Here is a 19,355-nt window from a genome sequence, read left to right on the forward strand (position 1 = left end):
GTGCTGGGAGGAAGGGTCACTCCCTGGGGAGCCTGAGGTGCCCACCCTTTGCCTCAGCTGGAGATTAATCGGCAGCCAAAGCTGAAGCAAAGCCCCCATTACCTGAGAGAAGGGCTCTGGGACCGTAACACCACTGAAGTTCACAAGGGAGCACCAAGTGCCTGGGGCTCAGCCCAATCCCTCAACACGCTGCAGAATTTAAGCAACACTATTCAGATCTTTTTCTTTATTTACTTTTCCCTCTCCCCAAAATAGGGTTAAGCCATGGCAGGTGGGAATTCCTGCTCTGGCTACGAACACGTCCAAGCCAATACTTCTTTAATGACGCTTAAACGAGCCTTGGGTGCAGCCCCTGCCCTTCCTCCTGCTCCTGGTCACAGGCTGCCACAGCTTCCTATCGCATGAAATATCCGCACTCCAGGGATTTCCTCTTGCCCCTGTGTGTACCTTGAAAGTTAACTCAAGGAACTCGAGCATCCTGTGAGGAAAACAGGTTGTTGTGGTTCCCTGCACTGTTCAGAGCCGTTTCTTCCACTTGCCTTCCCTTCGAGTAGGTGTGACAGGAGCCTCGATGCCCTGGCAGCAGAAGGGATTCTCTCTTCACCTGGGCATTCATCCCCTCTGGCCTCGCAGCCCTGCTTGGCCAGCACAGAGCCTCAGAGCATCACCTCAGCTGAGCTTTGCCAGTGCTTATCAGGGACAGCTCTGAGGTAATTCATACTTCTTTGTAATTAGCAAAAGCCGGTTATTCTTAGAAACCTTAATGGATTAAATTAGAGATGATATTGATGGAATGAGATGTTGACACAGCAAGCTAATGACATCCTGCTGCTAAACCACCTCTGAGGTGAAGCTGAGTCATGTGCAGAAAGCAGGGCGAAGCAAGCAGCACTCACTGGCACCTGGCTCAGCCCCAGCCCTGTTTCAGCCCAGGGCCAGATCCGGACCATGAGAAAGCTCCGAGTCCCAGGTGGCTGCAGGCATGTGGTGTCACCCTCACAGGATTTCTCATATTTCTTCCAGCCTTCAGTCCCCTCCAGGGGACTGCAGTCCATGCTAGGCATCCTGCTGAGCACCTCGGTGAAATTACTTATTAAATTATTCATTAAAAAACAAGTAGTCTGGCTGCAGAGCACAGCGCATGACAAAAGCTCACCCTGTTTGGTTCTGCAGTAGAAATGCTGATTCCTGGAGTCCAGGGAAGGTTTTCCTCATTTCTTAATACAGTTCTCATCTGTGTGGTGTGACAGAAAAGCAGGCTGAGGTGTCCTTTAAACACTGGCAAGGCTCAGAAATCGGAAGCAAAATTTTATAGTACCAATATTTAAACCAATGTTCATAATTTCTAGAAGAAAAGCAGTCCATGACCTACAGCTGTCTGCCTGGACAAGATAATGTCATCCCTGAAATAACATTCACCACCTGATTGACCTGATGAATTGAAAACAGGACTCACTGTTACTTTCTCAGCCATGGATAAACTCCCTGGCAGTGCAGTCAGGGTGTAGGAGGTGGATGGGATGTTGCAAGCAAATCCCTGCCCTGCAGGGAAGAGACAACAGTTCAGTTTCTCAGCTCGGTTCAGTTTCTCAGCTCAGCAGTTTGGTCTGCCATGGCACAGCCTCCTCTTGGATTGGGTTTTCTGCACCCTTGTCACAGCAAAAGGCGAACAGAGAAGTGCAGAGCAAAGGGTTGAGCTCAGAAAATCCCCATGGCTGTCTGGTTTTCACAGAGCAGGTGCTGTGGTAAAAGGTCAGGGGAAGGGTTGGGGCTGGCCATGAGCAAAAGGGAGAGAGGAAAGCTTTTTCCCTTGATTTTAGAGGGCAGCAGTGGTGAAAGAGAAGCAAGGACAGGACGAGACTTGAGGCCTCAGCCACAGCAGCAAGATGTCGGCACAGATGACAGCAACTGGACAAGAAGATCTCCAGCCCTCCACAGGGCTGGTGCAGGATTGTACTGGAATGGAAAATGTGCAGAAGGCACAACCACCCTTGGAGGCTTCCATTCTTCCAGAACAGTCCCACTTTCCCATCTCCCTCACCCCCCTTTTTTTAGGGCCAAAAGTGGAAGAGATGTTTCTGCACTCTCATGCTTTGCTCTTAGCTCGGTTCAACTCTTGCTTGGTCAGGGACAGGTTGCTAGCAGTGATGTGGTCACAGAGGCAGCACATAGTTGAAGTTTCAAGTAAGAAGGAGAAGTAGCAGAAAACACAGCTGTCAGTTCAAAGGGAAGTTTTTACAAACATTAGAATGAAGGAAGTCAGAGCCAGGCGGTAAGTCCCTGTGAAGCCTAAAACCAAGCTGTGCTAAAAGCACAGCAGTTAGCCACAGCCCAAAGCCTGCAGGTGGATGGTGGGGAGAGCTCGCTCATGCCCTGCACTTAGAGCATTGTTCTACACTTCTGCCATTTTGCAAGCAAAAACAGGGGGATCTCAGTGCTCTCTGAAATAAGGTGCAGTTCCAGATGTCCCCATTTCTGCCCCAAACTGGCAGCCCTGACCTAAAGCTCATTTCCTATCATTGTTCTTGCAGAGATGCACACAGCACCAGGCTGTGAGCAGGGCCTCCTGCAGCTCCCAGCTGGTGCAGGGCAGCTTAGAGGTCACTACAGAGTCCCTGATCCCACGCTGTGTCCAACAGCCACAGGTACAAGATCGCTGCTCCTCAAGGGAGGAGCCGGGGCAGCTGCAGGCCTGGGGGCTTGGAGTGTGCCACTCTCCTTGCACTGGAAGGATGGTGCTGAGCACCTTTTCTTTTACATACTCATTCATAGTATAGTGTGAAAAAACACACTTAAATAGGGACTGATTTTCTGTATCCAGTTGCTCAATGAATGTTGACAGGATGTAAATGCAGAAAGCAGGATACAACCCTGCCTTGCTGTTTGAAGCCAGAAGTGCACAGCACCAGGTTCACTGGAAGCTCCAGCACTGGCCAGTTAAGGTCCTGCAGCTCATTAAATACTTGACATTTGTTCCAAGTGGTTCCTGTTGTTTTGTTGTTTTTCTCCATGCAGACCCTCTCATTTGCAAAGAGACTGATGTTTACTGTTGTTTTCATCCTGACAGATTTGTGCAGTTCCACAATGCAGCATAGCAAGCAGGCAGCCTCCCTGCAGGCCAACATGGGAATAAAATACAGCGCTCACAGTGCATGCAGAAAGCAAATGACTTGGTGCTTCCTTCTGCAGCAGGAGCTTATCTCCAGGTAATAGGGCCAACAAGTTAATGCAAGCAATGGATTTTTCTCAGTGCAGAGCTGGAAGCTCCCAACAAAATGTAAAGTTTCGGCTCAGTTTAAAATACAAGAGATAAAGAACAACATCATTCCAGTTTATCACACTGGAGATCCCTTTTCTGCTAAGGCATGACATGCACTAGAGCTGTTGCTGCTGGGGGAGCAGGTATGAGCAGGTACGTGACCAGCACCTGATAGGCACATCAGGGAGATGGCTGGCAGGACTTTTCTTCACTGCTGCAAATCCCTCCCCAGCTGATAAAAAAGCAAAAACACAAAATGCACCATCCCATACAATTCTCACATCTTTCACAGCTTTCAGAGATTCCCCTTACCCACCCCAAAGACACAAACCACAAAGACTCAGAGTTGGGGTACATCCAGGTCAAATAACGCTTGCACAACCCTTTCCCTTGATAAACATACAGCACTTGCACGTTATACAACAACTTCACAGTGGATAAATATGAAAAAAATCAATTCCAGAGTTAAGTGATGGGCACAACAGCCTTTTGATAAAATGTTTTTGGGTCCATACAAACTAGAAGAGTCTTATAAAATCACTATTTACAAAGCCAAAAATTTAACTTAGTTTTGAAAGTTTATTGGATCATCTTGACACAAAATCATTACAGCAGCTTGTGGTATGTTTTCTTTCTTTTTTTTTTTTTTTTTTAAAGGGAATGTTGATAGCAAATAAATTTGTGAATGTAACACATCATACAGTTTCAAAATTCTAGAATCACTGCACAGGATTCCATAAGAGAAGATTCTACATGCTAAAGTGACAGCTTCCATCCATGAATTAAAAAAAAAAAAACACTAATTGAGGAACATTATCCTTTAAGACAATTTTAATATGTTCAGTTTCTAATACACAAACTGGCTAACCAAGGGAGGTTGACCAATACCAAAGACTAACACTTCACCAGCAGTGAAGCCTGCTGCAAATGAATTCCTGCAGCAAACAAGTGCTGTCAGAATACAAAGCTGGTCCTAGCAATAAAACCACAGTAGAGCCTTTTCAAGGATACCCTAATATGGGAAGAGTGTAAAGAGCACAATACACACTTAAAGTACAAGACATTAACCCTAAGGATAAGAGCGACACTTTATCCTGCTCCCTACACAGGGTTTTAGTTCAGTTCCACTGGGCATTGCTGATACCTGTTGGGGTGGTGCTGGGGAAGGGCAGACAAGCCCAACTCCTCCCTGGGGGCCTTTGGGTAATAGCAACCAATACTTTTTGGCTTGTGCCTCAAAGCAAAACCGTTCAAGCACGTTCTCCTTGCTGGGTATGGAACAGCAAGCAAGTAAAAGAACTGAAAAAAAACCAAAGATTTTGGAGAAGGACATCAATTAAGCGTATCTGCAAAGGACAGAACAACATCCCTTTCCAGTCAGTGATTCCATAAGATTTAGTACAGAATGGGCTTCACTCCATAGAGCCTTCCTTTCTTCCCTCAAGTAACCTCTAACAGACCTGTGCCACTCCTCACCAAGCCCTCCCCTCCTGCCACTCAGGCAGGGACAGTTCTGTTGCAGGAACCCAGCTACACTTGTGCTGCTAGATCTGTTCCCACTGCTGTGAAGGCAGGGCCAGATGATGCTACAGAGACCAATGAGAGCACAATGGTGCTGATCTCACAGCACAGAGGAAGGGAACATGGCTGTATCTGCAAACTGGAGTACGAGGGATTAAACATGGGTGTTTCTCTAACCTGATATTGGTCAACCTCACCTGGTGAGCAAAATGGTACAAAAGCAGGAACAGACCCCTATGGATTTCCAGTTTCTTGCTACACCTTAACTTTTCAGGAATGTGAAATTGAAGTGGACTTAAAACGCATCAGCAGAGACTGCTCAGAGGTGAGAGGCATGAGAGACTCCATTTGCAGGGACAGTCAACAGGAGCAGATACCAAACAGTAACACTTTCAGCCTGTTTTATGCACTCACTCTCTACTCTTTCAACTGTCACTAAAAGAAGATTAAGGCTCAAGGCAACTACTATAAACAGAAACTCAAACATCCCAGTTCCAACAGCGCTCATTTGGATTAGCTCTAGGAGGATGGGGATGTTTATATGCTGATCACAATGGATCTTGAAATAATAAAAATAAATCACATTTATGAAAAAAGGCCTTCAGGTCCAGCACCAGCCTCTGCTAGAAATATACATCAACTACAGCAGCCCTGAAGACACTCCATTGCTAAGGATCAAATCAAACTTCCCTGGCAATAAGCACAAACAACAGACTCTGTGCTACTGTCAATACAATTCTGCTTAGTCCACCATCCCATGCAGATGGCAAGGGTTACAGGATCATTGTGAACTGCTGAATAAATAGTGCCCCTCCCTCCCTCCTCCAGTCATGTCACCAGGATCTCTTTGGGCTAGAAAGGGTTAACACCACAGTTTGTAAAAAGTTTTGAAATAAAAAGGTAACATACAGCCTTAAAATGTCTAAACTGCAAACAATGGTGGAGTTAACTGAAAAGCACGTGCCCCAGGATAGTACATGCGTACGAGGGAGAAATTTAACACTTGGGTCTGCTTGTCTTTACACATTAGGTGTGTTTCTTGCAGTTGGAGTATTTTGTAAGGAATATTCAGCACTTGGACAATGTCTCTTTCATTTCATCCAACAAGTTGCTAAGCAGGGTAGAATCACTACATTTCCCATCTATGGATACAGAGTTCTCTCCCTTGGAAAGAAAAAGAAAAAAAATCCATTAGCTCCTCTTCTAACCACAGACAATTTTCTTCCCAGCCTAACTTACACACCAGCAACAGCAAGTGGAGCCTGCACAAGAACAAAGCAGGCTTAGATGAGCAGTCAGATCAGGGAAGCCGTGTTAGTGCTGCTGCTACCCACCAGATACATGCTGGGCAACAGGAAGCCCCCTGGAGGTACAAGTTGGGTAGCAGCACAGGGAAAACTGCTGGATGGGCCAGATCAATTATATTACCCATCATGTCCATGGACATTTTAGGCAGGAGTATTTCCCTCTTTCCAGTAAGATAGAAAAGGCTAAAATTTATTCTCTCTTCAGGTCTTGTTTCAAGTGTTAGATGTACTCACCTTTTTTACCAGTAGGCAGACATGATGACCTTGGATAGAACGACTGTACATTGATGCACAAGAATCAACACGTTCCACAACTATAAAGAAAGCAGGAGTTCTCATTTAATGGGACAACTTTTTAACACAGGATTTGCTTCTCATAAAAAGGAGTTACTGCTCTGTCTGGCTTCAAGGAATACATCTTCTACGAAAGGAAGATGTCAGGGTTAAGATGATGTACGTGCCTGTCTCCTCTTGGCTCCTATCTGGGATGTTTTGCAATAGTGAGGTTAATTACTTGTCTTCCAAGCAAGCTGTAAAGGTTTTGTGGCAAAGACATTGATCAGGATGCAGATCTCTTCCCCAGAATGCTCTCAACAAGGTAGTGCCTAATGCATATGCGAGAACATGATGAAACAGCTATTTGGTTTTGCTTCACCCAGTATGTGTTTTAATTAATTTAGAAACTCTTATCAGTCCAAGCTTGAATAGCTCTCTCCCCCTCCTTAGTGAAACAAAGCATTAGGGGAAAGAGGTATGATGAAGCACTAAGATCAAATACAACCTCCAGAGAACAGCTACAGCCCTAACTATAAGCAAGCTGCTCCCATGATACCTGCCATGAGCATTGCCAAACTGGAGGAAAGCCACAGGGACCCAAGGAGAGCTCACTTTGAAAAGCACAATATGCTTTGAGGATATTAATGCGTTATAGAACTGGCAGCAACTCCTCTCCCACTTTTATTTAATCTGGTTATCAACTGCTTCTGCCACTGAGGCCATAGTGTGTTGCACTCATCAAGCACAACAGGAATTTCTGCATCCAAAAGACTCACCTGAAAAGTGATGATGAAAACAGATCTTTGCCAGTAGATGTTGGAAAGAAATGCTAATTCCATCTACTTTAATAGAACTCATGTGTAGATCTCCAGATTCTAGAAGCTTGGCAAAAGCATCACTGCAAAACAGGAAGGAAAGTAAATACTTGTGCTGCAAAGTCAAGTGAGATCTGTTATTTAGCCCCATGCAGACCTCAAGACATCTCAGGATGAAGTAGTTTAAGTACCACCAAGCTCTAGGAAAATGGGTTTAGAGCAAACATGGGAACCAGACTGCACTATGGTTGAGGCCATAAGATACTAGAGTTACTTCCACACAACCTGTCAGCCTACATCACATATAGTTCCTTCTTCAGAATCACTTGAAACAAACCACTTGACCTATTTTAACAGTCAAACATTACAAAAGATAACTGAACTGTAACCAAATCAATCACAAGCAGCCAAAGTCAGAAGCATGCTGTGTATCTCGCAGATATAGCCTGCAGCCAAAGCTCAGCTTCACATGGGCAGCAAAAGCACCGATGTTGTGAGGTGCCCCCTAAATGGCACTTACCTATAGCAAGGCGTCGTGATCAAGTATGAAGCGCAACTGAAGTGCAATTTGAAATCTAGTTTTTCATGGGTTGAACCTTCATCATTCTGCAACAGGTCAAAGGAAAGGAGATGAATGGGAGCCTCAAGGCAGCAAGAGGAGGCACCACCCCCACCTACCAAACAGGCACAGATGAGATTTTTAAGGCTCAATTCCCCTCGATATACCCTAGGGTGGGCCTGAAGGATCAGTCTGAGGATGACCATCACACTGCAATATCAGGCCACTTAGAGACGTGATTTGGGCAGGTGGGTTAATACATACGCCTACAAAAGGTAACAGTCAACTGGACAGATCTGGCTCCATTTCCAGTTGTGCCCTGCTGAATGAAATTAACTGAGCAGACTGAATTTAAGCTAACACTTCAAGATATGGTTTCATTGTTCACAATTTGCCAAAAATAAACCATCATTTTCCAGATTTTTAGGTACTAAAAATAGAACTGGTATACCTTTTTTTTTTTTTTTTTTTAAGAAATATATAAAATAGAAGTATACTCAGAAATGGCCACGGCTGTCTCCATTCACTTCCTTCAAGCTGTTCACACAGCTACTTCAAAAATAATTTTATTGAAGAAAAAATTAGAAACCCAGATGATAACCTACAGACCAGGCAGATATTTATTAAACAATGCCTTCACATAACATCACTCATGCTCTGGGTTTCCATCCTTATTAATCTCATCTAATTCTTCGTATTTTTCCTGCCTTGTGCCAGATAGCACTATCCAACTGATCTTTGGGTAGCTGATACCAGAAGAAACAGACCTGAGTTGTTTCTCTCACTAGCTGGTTATCCTCCTCTCCCCTGGCAGATGCATCACTGCAGTGATTTTCTAGCTGACAATGTGGCAAATGTTTCAGGCTGCATTGCTCACACTGCCAGAAATGACTGTTTAGGACATGCTTATGCAGTATTCAGGACATTCTTCGCACAAGATGTCATGTAAAAATACTTCTCATAGAACAGAATGGGCTGGTGCAGCAGAGATGAAATGATGCCTAAGAAAAGCTCTAAAGCAGTGCTTTCCACCCAAGTCAAGCTCCCTTATGCAGTTCCAAAGGAAGCAGAAGCACAGAGTTTAAAAAGCTGCACTTACTTTGACTATAAAGGACAGTGTTCCTTTTAACTTCTGAGCCATAACAATACTCTGCAGTGTAAACACAAACTGGGCTTCATTAGAGATTCCTAGCATGAAGAAAGGAGAGGGAGAAGTCAGGTCAGAAAATGGCTTCCATATCTAAGTAATGTTTAGAATAAACTGATTGGTAGCAGATAAGCTTTATGCACTATTTTTGAACCAAGTCTGAAGTTTTCATATAGTCAGAAGACTAAGCACAATTCCTTTCGTAAATTAGCAGTGTTACAGCAATTAACTCTTGGGTATCTGAGGAGCAACACTGATGACTGGCTTTTGGTTGAGGTTACAGAGAGTTCCTGGGCAAGATGTGTCACAGTGGCATTCTATTTAAACAATCTGTAACTGGAAGACTTACAGCTTGCCAAGTAGTTTTCAGAAATAATGTTTTTGTGTTTTTCTTTTAATATACAAATCTCTATCAAGAACTGCCATAGAATCAAAAAGAAAAAAAAAAAACTTACTCCCTGCTGCTTTCCACTGGGGCAGGGGGAATCAAAACACATTCTAATGTCACTAAATCCCAGAGAACTTCTGTGAGCTGTTCCAGTACTCAAATTAATTCTTTGGGGAAGGAAATGAAATTCAAAGAAGTGAGTCATAGTGATATTTATGAAGGTATTATCCCTAATCTCAGCAACTCCTATTTCTTTAGGACTCAACTCCCTATCCAAAAAAGTAGGTACTTATAAACTTCCCACACATATGGCCTGTACCATTAAAACAGTGGATCAACAGCTTCAGTATAAAGCCAGCATGGATTCTACTAGTTCAAGAACCAGCAGGAAAGAAAGAGGCCTATAGGGTTCTTTCATTTGACATCTCATAGTAAATCCCTCATGAAGTTGGGATTCCTGCAGATGGCCATGCTGGCATGTTCAAAGTTGTACCAGCCTGCAGTCACCTGAAAAAAGGAACTTGGACAGTTGGACTCACAGTCCTATGTTACAGGTTTTGCTCTTGCTGTACAGAAGCACCTGCACTTATAGCCTTACTGTAAGATGGCTTATTCTCTTCAGTGAATTGTGTGAAAGCCCAACGAACAACCAGGCAGAAAGATAAGCCTTTCTGGAAAACAGCAAGTACCAAGAAGTTCAAACAGTACTTTCCACAGGAGGGCAGTGCAGGACCAGACATAATCCAAGAGCGTTGTACAAAGCTGCACATACCAGGGGGTAGTTGGAAGGGCACAGGTATTCCATCGTGTACCGATGATCCTTCTGGTCGGAGCATTTTAGTGTTGAGAGAGTCCAGGACATTTAGTTCCATGCTCTTAAGGAAGCTAGTGCTTTTGTTCTCAAAGATAACAGAGACAGTAACTTGACTGTCATTCTGAAGGTTTCCTTGGATATCGTACGTCTGCAAATGAAGAAAACATCACAGGGAAGATTCAGAAGCTTCACACAGCAGAGCAATTTATCACACAACAGAACACACTATCAGAATATGGCAAGCTTCGAAGAGAAGGTGACACAGTACAACTGTAGGATAAAGAAAAGCATATTGGTGATCAGCTCCACGGAACTGCTAAGTAGTGGGAAAAGATACAACTGAAAAACTTGTCATTGGAGACAACCAAAAGAATGTGGATGGAGCCTTGTTAGCTTTTGACATCCTAGGATTTAAATGGTTCTTTAATTACAGGTCTACAAAAGCTCACTATATTACCCTCAGTATTCCCTTCCCTTAGAAAACACCAAAGTAGTAATTATCTGAATATTAATGCCAAAAACTCACCATTTTAATGTATGGATTTTCAGCAAGAAGGCGGTAACTGGACATAGGCTGAAAAGAAAGAAGTCACAGTTACAATATATAGCAAAACTAATTTCATTGAAGAGAACTGATATTCTTTCCCCCAAGAAACAGTTTAGCTTCTGTCTTCTTCCCAAGGCAAGAGCTGCCAACGCATAGCTACTCACTGGTAGTGGTTCATCATCTAGTGTTCCATTCTGCACTGATTCTGTTGCTTCCTCTTCACTGTGATGCTTCTTTTTGGATTTCTTTTTATCCTTTGATTTCTCTTCTTTCTCTTTCTTGTGCTTTTTCTTCTTATGCTTAGAGGATTTCTACCAAGAATAAGAAGCTATAATAAATCCTTAAAGAAATCTCTGTATGCCCAGACATTACAACATGACCCCCTACCAACCCTGCAACTCTAACTTCCCAGTCTATGCAACCTTCCAGACAACTGCATAGTTTCCTACCACTGCAGAAACCTGAAATGGAGCCCTCATTCCTTACACCTCAATAACCATTCTGTGTTGAGTCCCAGTAAACCCTCGCTCCCAGCTTAGATACCAATGCCTTAGCCAAAAGCAGGCTGGGATTAGTGGAAGGCCAAATATTTTTTGACTGTTTGAAAGCTCAGCTTTAGAACTGCTATCTGACCCTTCCTCAGGGAAAAACCAAACCTCTTACTACGAAGCGTGTAGAACTCCTCAAGGGCATTAACATCCCACTGCACACTATTTGCAGATGAATACACTGAATAAAATGCTGTAATTCCTGTGTACTTATTTATGAGAAACAGAAGACACCAGGAGAATATAGTTAAGGGTGTCAGCCACTTAAGACTGTTTACCTTTCCTTCGTCTTCCTCCTGCTGCTCCTCCCTTTCTTCCTTTTTTACCTCTTCAGGTTCAGCCACAACAGCAGCACTCACTTCAGGCCCGCTCTGAGTAGATTATCAGAAGGATTATGACACTAATGGAACACAGTTGAAAGAGCTGAATCCCACAACAAGAGGAACCATAACAGTGACACCCATCCCCTTCCCCTCCAAAACACTGTTACTTTGACAGTTACATTAGACTAACATGGTATAAAGGCTTTTGCTATGTTGCTGAAACCTAGAAAACATTGGAGGACAAGATACAAAAGAATTCCTCCAGGGAATCAGTCCCTTTATATTTCACGTCTCTTCCTGTAAAATCTTCCATCAAAATTAATTAGTTTCTCTTTTAGACTATGTCTCATCTCTAATAATATTGCTAGTGTCTAGTTTACACCAATAAATAAAACTACATACATTAAATATATTAAATAATATATTAATATATTAAAATCCACAAAGCCTGGCCTGCAGCTACATCTGTATTTCTATCCACTGATCTGCGCAGAGTGAGCTTTAAACTTCCCATTACAGTGTCCAAAGTGAGCAGAAAAAGTTTAATTGATTCATGGCAGTATGCTGAGGAGGTGAAAGGTATCCTTCCCTTCCTTCCTGCAGTATGACAAAATACTAATATCACAGCTCAGATGCCACTGTAAGAAATGTTTTCCTGTGACATGGTATGATGTCTACCTGTGGCTGTGTAGTGGAAACAGGTGGTGGATCAGTGGAGAGCCAGAAATCCAAGTCTTCCCCCTGAATTTCAGAAAAAAACATTATGGTGGTTTTGGTATCATTCTAAAATAAGTAAGTGTTAATACCTTAAATTTTCATTGAAATGCATCTCTCCATAATGCATCAAATATGTTGCAATATATTTAGAGCAAATAATTTAAGGAACTTAACTTCACCTTTTAAATACATTTCTAAACCTGGCCATAGCTGATAGTAACCACAAGTTACAGAGAACACTGGCTGCATCTTAAAGAAAACCTGCATTTCCGCGGAGCGGTTAGCACAGAGGATACTTCTGCATTCAGAAGAACTTGCAACCTATGTCAGGTTTTATAAATGAAGGATTAAGTACATGGGGACAGGATACAGAACGAAGGTGAGTTACAGATACTCTGCTAAAGAAACTTCCCAATTTTAAGAACAAGGAAAATATCAGGTTTTGGAAACGGCTTCCAGATTAGATCTGCAAGATCTTCTGCATATGCTACTGATTGCCGAATTCTTACTTAACTGTGTAAGTTAAAGTTATTTTTATTAACAGAAATCTTTAAATACATTCTTGCAAGGTCGTAGAACTTTATGGAGATAAAAGGTAAAAATGTTCAGCTGTTTGAACTGTCAAATGTGCCTATTCCCAAGCAACAATCAAAACACAGCAGTAGACGTGGCCCATAACAACAGTTTCTAAAAGAATAGAAGTCTCAAAGAATTACCTTTTTCTCCTCTTTTTCCTCTACTACCTTTTTCTCCTTCTCTTTCTTCTTTCCTTTGTCTCTCTCCTTTTCTCTGTGTTTCTTTTCCTTCTTTTTGGGTTTCTTACTCTTCTCTACAGGTGGAGCTTCTGAGTCTGGTGACTTCAGGGTCTCAGCATTTCTGTGTCTCTGCACTGGCAGCTTTTCACTGTCTGCTAAGGGCCTTAAAAATATAGAGAATATTATTATCCTTCTGCAAAGATAACCTGAGTTAAGGGACCCTATCTGCTGAACTTTCAAGAAAAACTTTATTTTGTTTAAAAAACAGTTGGGCCCTGAAACCTAAATCAGCACATACACATATACCTTAAGTAAAGTTTATTTATGTAACTGCAGATACTGCTCTCACAGAATAGAAGTTGACAAACACTTTCAAGGTGACTTGAGAGGCAAGCCCTTGCTAACACCTGATCACTCCAACAGTAACTGTAGTCTCGCAGGCTGAGTAACACCTACAGAAGGATACATACACATAGTATTATGCTGCATTTTTGTGAATTCAGTCTTAAAGGAAGACAAAAGATTTGAAAGCAGGTGGAAAATTAAACATGGCTCAAGCAGCCCTTGAAGGGCATATGTTGGTTTTTTTTTTTTGGTGTTATCTATGAACAGACCACTCTGACTAGAAGTGACTTTTAAGCAGTAAATTGTTTAAATTTGGATGTTTATGCTATGAATTTGTACTCTACCATCACATTCAAAAAAAGTTCCATTTAACATCAGATATTTGTTTTTAAGAAGTACAACTAGTAGCTCAGATTTACACTGCATCCAAAATTCATTACTTGGAAAAAAGCAACAGGAATTTGTCCATTCTTGCCAAACATTGTCCATAAATCAATGAAAAAAGAACCAATCAGCCAACTTTTTTTTTTCCCTAGAGCTTTTGCTTAATGTTGTTTAATATTTGAGCAGCAAACACCAGTTCAAAAAGATATCCAGTCTTATCTGTCTTAATCTGTCTTAAGGCCTGATCAATTTAAAACAAAAAAGAACTTTGAAACAGACTGTAGTGGCAAGAAGGACCCCATTTGTTTGAACTGTAAGCAAATCTCATCTTTAAGCTATTTGACAACTGTACAGGACCAGGGATCACTGCTGAAAGTCATCAAGGCACAGACCTGCACAAATCTGAGGGTCAAGGATTTCAATAGCTTCATGACCCCTCAAGCATTTATGCTGTCCACTGAATCAACCAACCTGACAAAGAAAGTCAAGCACTTAGCAGTATAGTCTTACCTGGAAGGCTTCCCTGAAACCAGACTGCATGTGAGCGTGACACAGACATAGCAGTGCAAGCACAGAAAGAAAGAGAGAGGACAGAGACATGAGAAAACGTGACAGGAGAGCACAGTGACTCACATGAAATGGAGAGAGAATGGATGGAAACAATACAAAAGCCCCAGAATGCCTCCTAGAGCCTAGCATTCAGAAACTGCTCCGCTGAGATTTTTCCTATGCTGTTGAGGCTTCCCAAGCAAACACAAACTAATATCGCAAGTTAATTTTATACATTTGTCCTTTGCAGACTCAAAGGAGAACGTGACCAGGTGGTGAAAGAGTTTCTCATTAACTGCTCTTTCACTTTTTAAAAACGCTACATTCCCCCCCATTCCTTTTCTTCCCCAAGAGTGCCACGGTACCAAACTCCTACAGGTTCCTACAGAACTGCAGAGAATGGCACAGAGCTTCAAGTTGTTTAAGTATCATAAAGAGAAAGAGGCAGACAGACTACACATTCACACGTGTGCCCACAAAGCCTTCAAAGCATCATAGGAGGCATCCATGGACCATAAAACAGCAATTATATTTAGCACTGTGATTCTGTAAGACAGCAACTAAAAAAGTCTCCATTTGCAATATTTAACAGACATCTTCTAGCTACCACACAGCCCGCAGGGTATCAGGGCCTGCTGCACTATTACTGTAAGCAACTCCAGTAGCTGCATAGGAACCAGACTCTGGTCCAAGTGGCATGCAGTCCAGCAGTGGCACTACACTGAAGGTCCACAAGGCAGAGTTGCTACAAACTGGTTGTTAATGCTCAAATTATCACTACACAGTATACATGCTTGTAAGTACATACATACAGCAGATCTGAGATGAACAGATGAATGTGGATCACATTCAATGCAAATGCACATTGAATCAGAGCTTGGTACACCCAAAAGCTCTAATTCACTTCTATCTGATTCTAGCGATACTTCCTGTGCTTTCACATTCTATTTGGTCACACAAAATGTTTTTTCACCCTTTCGAAACCTCTTTATTTGAGCATCTGAGGTTTTATCATCTATGCTTCACTGGAAACCCAAACCTGGATGGTCATCTGAGGTTACATTTAAGACATGGAGAGAAACTGAAGTCTTTCCACATTGTGGACTGTAGATAGTGTCTGTTTAGCGTCGGACTAGTCCTCATGCATTCTGGTTAGTAATTAAGTAAATTCACATACAGAACTGTCACTTACTTATCCAGATCTATATCAAGTGCCTTATATGGATCATTGGGATCTTTGTCATCCTCATCACTGGGCAATGCATTCTGCAGGAAAGAGAAAGACCATCCACTGAAAAAGTGAGTGAACCCCAGGCAACTTCAAAACTACACCCCTTGGTGCAGCTTTTCAGATTGCTAACCGTGGAATGGGCCAGCTTGCAGTCAGGCACAGTAAATTATAAGAACAGTGGGTGTACTTTAATGCAACATGTAGTTATAAGATGAATTTAGAACAAAAAGCCATTCTTCACAAACTACAGGATCTGAATTGCTGCTGTTTGATTTTGATTAACATAAGTTTTAGGAACAAATACAGATTACATCACTAGCATGTGCAATTAATTACAATCAGCTGCAAACCTGCTGACTAGACAGCAAGTTAATGTCAAAGTGGAGCAGCAGAGAATAATAAATGAAGTGACTATTTGGAGAGTGCTATTTTTATAGCAGAGATGCATCTTGGCTTTAATTGCTTCAGTGGCAATTTTTGTCTTTTGTACACAAAAAGACAGTCATTTCTCCCCCTGGAAAGAACAGCTTACAACCATCTCAGTCATTTCTTAAGCAGCTTTGCAAGAAGTCAGAGCTCTAACTGCAACAACACAGACTGGCTGGCAATTCTTGGGAAAAATCTCCTCATAAGAGCACAAAGTTTATAAACTGACCTCTGGCATCTCCTCTGTGATGATATCTACATGGTGAGCTGGAGTGATATCCTCTTCACTCTCTGTGTGCAAAGAGTTATGGCGATGATGCTTTCCTCTCTTCTCCTTTTTCTGCTTTTTCTTCTTCTTGTCTTTCTCCAGTTTCTGTTTATGCCTTCGTTCTTCTTCCAGTTTCACATACTGGTCAGACATAGGCATTCCTGCAGAGGAAGACAAACTGCTTTCAATCCACATGAACACTGGTCAGTCCATGAACCTTGCTTCTTAGTGTCTTAGAATTAGGACAATCAGCACTGCCTTATGCTTCGATATCTCATACAGCCCTTCTAGCAGCAACTTTTCTGCTGCACTCCATCTCTTTCCAAAAAATAGTAGAGCAGCATTCTGCTCTGATTCTTGTTTGTCTATGTTCAATGGATTACAAAGGGGGCTAAATACGCACACTTGAACTGGGATGGGTGTTATGGATATGCTAACAATTTTTCATACTTTTGGAAAATGCTTATATCTGTACCATTAGACTCCACTTAATGTCTCCTGATCACCTTCTGTCCTTTAAAGCATTCCCACACTACAGACTTGGCTGTACAACATACTTAATCACAGAATTACTTCTACTACTACTCAGACCACAAAGTACTCTTTTCTAACAAATGTTAGTTAAGGAGAACCATTTAGGAGTCTAATCAAAGCATGCTCCTTGTACTTAAAAATAAAGTTGTTGCTACTTTTGCTTAAAAAAATATGTAATTGATTTTAAATATTAACAGCATTTACCTGGAACTTTTAAGGGGACAGAGAGGTCAATCTGGACCACAGGTATATGTTCCACACCTGGAGTGTCTTGGTATCGCTGGGAAAATGAAAATTTATGTTCTGAGCATTGCCAGATCTATATAAATAGACATTACATTACAAAACAGCAAGCAGTTTAATCCTTTAAGCAAACATTTTAAGGATAGGAATGGAATAGCTCAGTACTAAATTCTATCTGGTAGCAGGATGTATTTTAGAGCTAACTATTATAGAACATCCTGCTTCTAACTACAGAGCCTTAACCCTGCTACAGTCACAGAAAAGGCTTGTTGCAACTCTGATGAAATTTTGGTTTATGCTTTACTGACAATAAGTTGCCACTTTAAAAGAAGCTTAGAGGTCTAGGTTGAGGAAAATGGGGCAGTCCTTAGGATAGAGGGAATAAAACAGGCTCTTTCCCTGAAAAAGATGGCAAAAAAGCCACCACAACTTTTTGATCCATGAACACACGGTGTGTTTTAAGGGGAACATGTTTTGGTGTGGATGTTAACTACTAACCTTAAAGTGTTTATTCACTCTCTCCAGCGCTCTTAATGAAGTGCCTGGTAATCTGAACCCTGAATCCATCAACCACAGTTGTGACAAACTACCTGCACAGGAATTTGTGACATAAGGGCAAAGAAGAAAAGTTTCTTTGCATCTTTTAGAGTCTTGTTGCTGAAATCCAAACACCGGGCATTCCATGACAAGTTAAAAACTGTTACAAGCTTCTCTGCAATGGAAACTGTGAAAGTCACCATTTTATATATATTTTTTTTTAACTGGAGGTCCACTGTAAATCCACAGAAAGCTGGCTGCTCTTGTGGTATTTAGTTATTTGCAAGTTTTTCAACACAAATAAGGCCTATAAAAATAGATGTATGCAGTCACTCCAGTTGCTACACTAGTAAGCGACCCTAACTGCAGTAGAAATGATCAGAAGTGTCTCAATGGGAAACTGCAGCTCTTGGCATTCAAAGAGACTTCACACATTTATATGAGAGACCAGCAGAAGATTTTCATTTGAACTCACTCACCTTCTGTGGGGAAGGAGAGCTTTTAATGTAAAATGGGTTGTTTGCCTGCTCTTGTTTCCGGGCTTCTCGACGCTAAAAGGAAGAGTTTAGTTAGAATGTTTGCTTACAAGCAAAGAGAACTAAGAAGCATCAGAATGCAAAACTGTGATCTCCCTTAATATTTGGAACATTCCATTGAAAGAATTTTTATATCTTCCTTCCATTTGGACAAAATAAGTAAGCCACACTTCTAGGAGCACCTGATATTGGATGTATTCTACAGTGACTACAGATACTTCTATTCAAACACGTGTTTTGTTCACATCAAATCATCAGATTTCCAGAGCTGTAGAAAGCAGTCTGCTTCTGACTACAAGGATAATCTATAACAGCAGTTACAACTGTTTTATTAACTCTGACAATATTACTACTGAACTAAGTACCAAAAAAAAAAAAAAAAAGCATATTAACATTCACTCACTCTGGCCAGTTCTTCTTCATCTATTTCTGGCTGTCTGTGCCTGGAATGCCTTTGTTCCTCATCATGAAAAATTGTTTTGGGCTTTTCATCTTCTGACTCGCTGTCTGATGGAGGCTCATTGATCCAGGCATCAAGGTCCAAGCTGGTAAGAATTGCAATAAACACAAATAGCTTGACTAAGTACCCTCAGCATTTCAGTTTTTCTAGTTATATGCTTATCTTTAGTATTTAAGTTCAAATAAGGCACTGCAAGCAAGAAAGAATCTTACCCCTCTGGAACTGGGACTTTCTTCTGTGCTTTAGGAGCGACAGGGTTCAGCTCACCAGCAAACAGGGCTATTACTTCCTCAGCTACAGGCACTTCCTTTATTTGTAGCTTCTGAATGTATTTTATTAGTTGCAAAATACAAGAAGCCTAAGAACAAATCCAAAAGTAATTTCAGAACTAATATTTAAAAACTGACCAAAAATAAACTCCAACTAAAGTCAGCTGAAGATAACCGTAGTGACTACTGCAACAAGGGAATTAAAAGAAGCACCATACTACTTCTAGCTATATCTAATTTATTACCAATTTCAATAGACAAACCAAAATACAGCTGCTTCTCTTCATCGTAGCATATAATGCTATTTACCTGGCTTTACAAAACACTTTCCTAGAACAAAGTATATAACAGACTGGATTTTCAGAAGTGTTTTTTTTTTTTTTTTTCCTTTTTTTTTTTTTAGGTCCCCTTTCCCCCCCAAAAAAAGAGCACATCAAAAACAAAGGTTTAGGCTTAAAAGGGAATAAGCAGCGGGGCTGGGTTGAAGAGTCTGCAGTCTTTTTCCCTGCTAAGCCTGTAGGATTTATGGTTTAATGAACAAACTTGTGACATAGCACAGAAGCATATATTGCCTGCACAGATCCTCTCTTGCTCTCC

At 41.6% G+C, this 19,355-nt stretch overlaps 1 protein-coding gene across 1 annotated transcript in view; it reads right to left on the reverse strand.

Moving 5' to 3' along the window:
* Nucleotides 1–3,818: 3,818 nt before the first annotated feature.
* The window catches only part of AP3D1 (adaptor related protein complex 3 subunit delta 1), a 43,831-nt gene continuing 28,294 nt past the window's right edge, over nt 3,819–19,355 (reverse strand). The window contains exons 16-32 of the mRNA XM_032203499.1: nt 18,702–18,847; nt 18,433–18,574; nt 17,973–18,044; nt 16,918–16,993; nt 16,141–16,340; nt 15,447–15,520; nt 12,938–13,139; nt 12,183–12,245; nt 11,460–11,552; nt 10,798–10,944; nt 10,613–10,660; nt 10,045–10,234; nt 8,837–8,925; nt 7,699–7,784; nt 7,140–7,261; nt 6,322–6,401; nt 3,819–5,944 (exon numbers count right to left, since the gene is read on the reverse strand). Coding sequence (XP_032059390.1) covers nt 5,849–5,944; nt 6,322–6,401; nt 7,140–7,261; nt 7,699–7,784; nt 8,837–8,925; nt 10,045–10,234; nt 10,613–10,660; nt 10,798–10,944; nt 11,460–11,552; nt 12,183–12,245; nt 12,938–13,139; nt 15,447–15,520; nt 16,141–16,340; nt 16,918–16,993; nt 17,973–18,044; nt 18,433–18,574; nt 18,702–18,847 — 1,926 coding nt within the window. The 3' untranslated portion in view covers nt 3,819–5,848. The remainder of the gene's footprint in view (nt 5,945–6,321; nt 6,402–7,139; nt 7,262–7,698; nt 7,785–8,836; nt 8,926–10,044; nt 10,235–10,612; nt 10,661–10,797; nt 10,945–11,459; nt 11,553–12,182; nt 12,246–12,937; nt 13,140–15,446; nt 15,521–16,140; nt 16,341–16,917; nt 16,994–17,972; nt 18,045–18,432; nt 18,575–18,701; nt 18,848–19,355) is intronic.

This window comes from Aythya fuligula, chromosome 26, assembly GCF_009819795.1.
Source record: "Aythya fuligula isolate bAytFul2 chromosome 26, bAytFul2.pri, whole genome shotgun sequence".
Classification (NCBI taxonomy): domain Eukaryota; kingdom Metazoa; phylum Chordata; class Aves; order Anseriformes; family Anatidae; genus Aythya; species Aythya fuligula.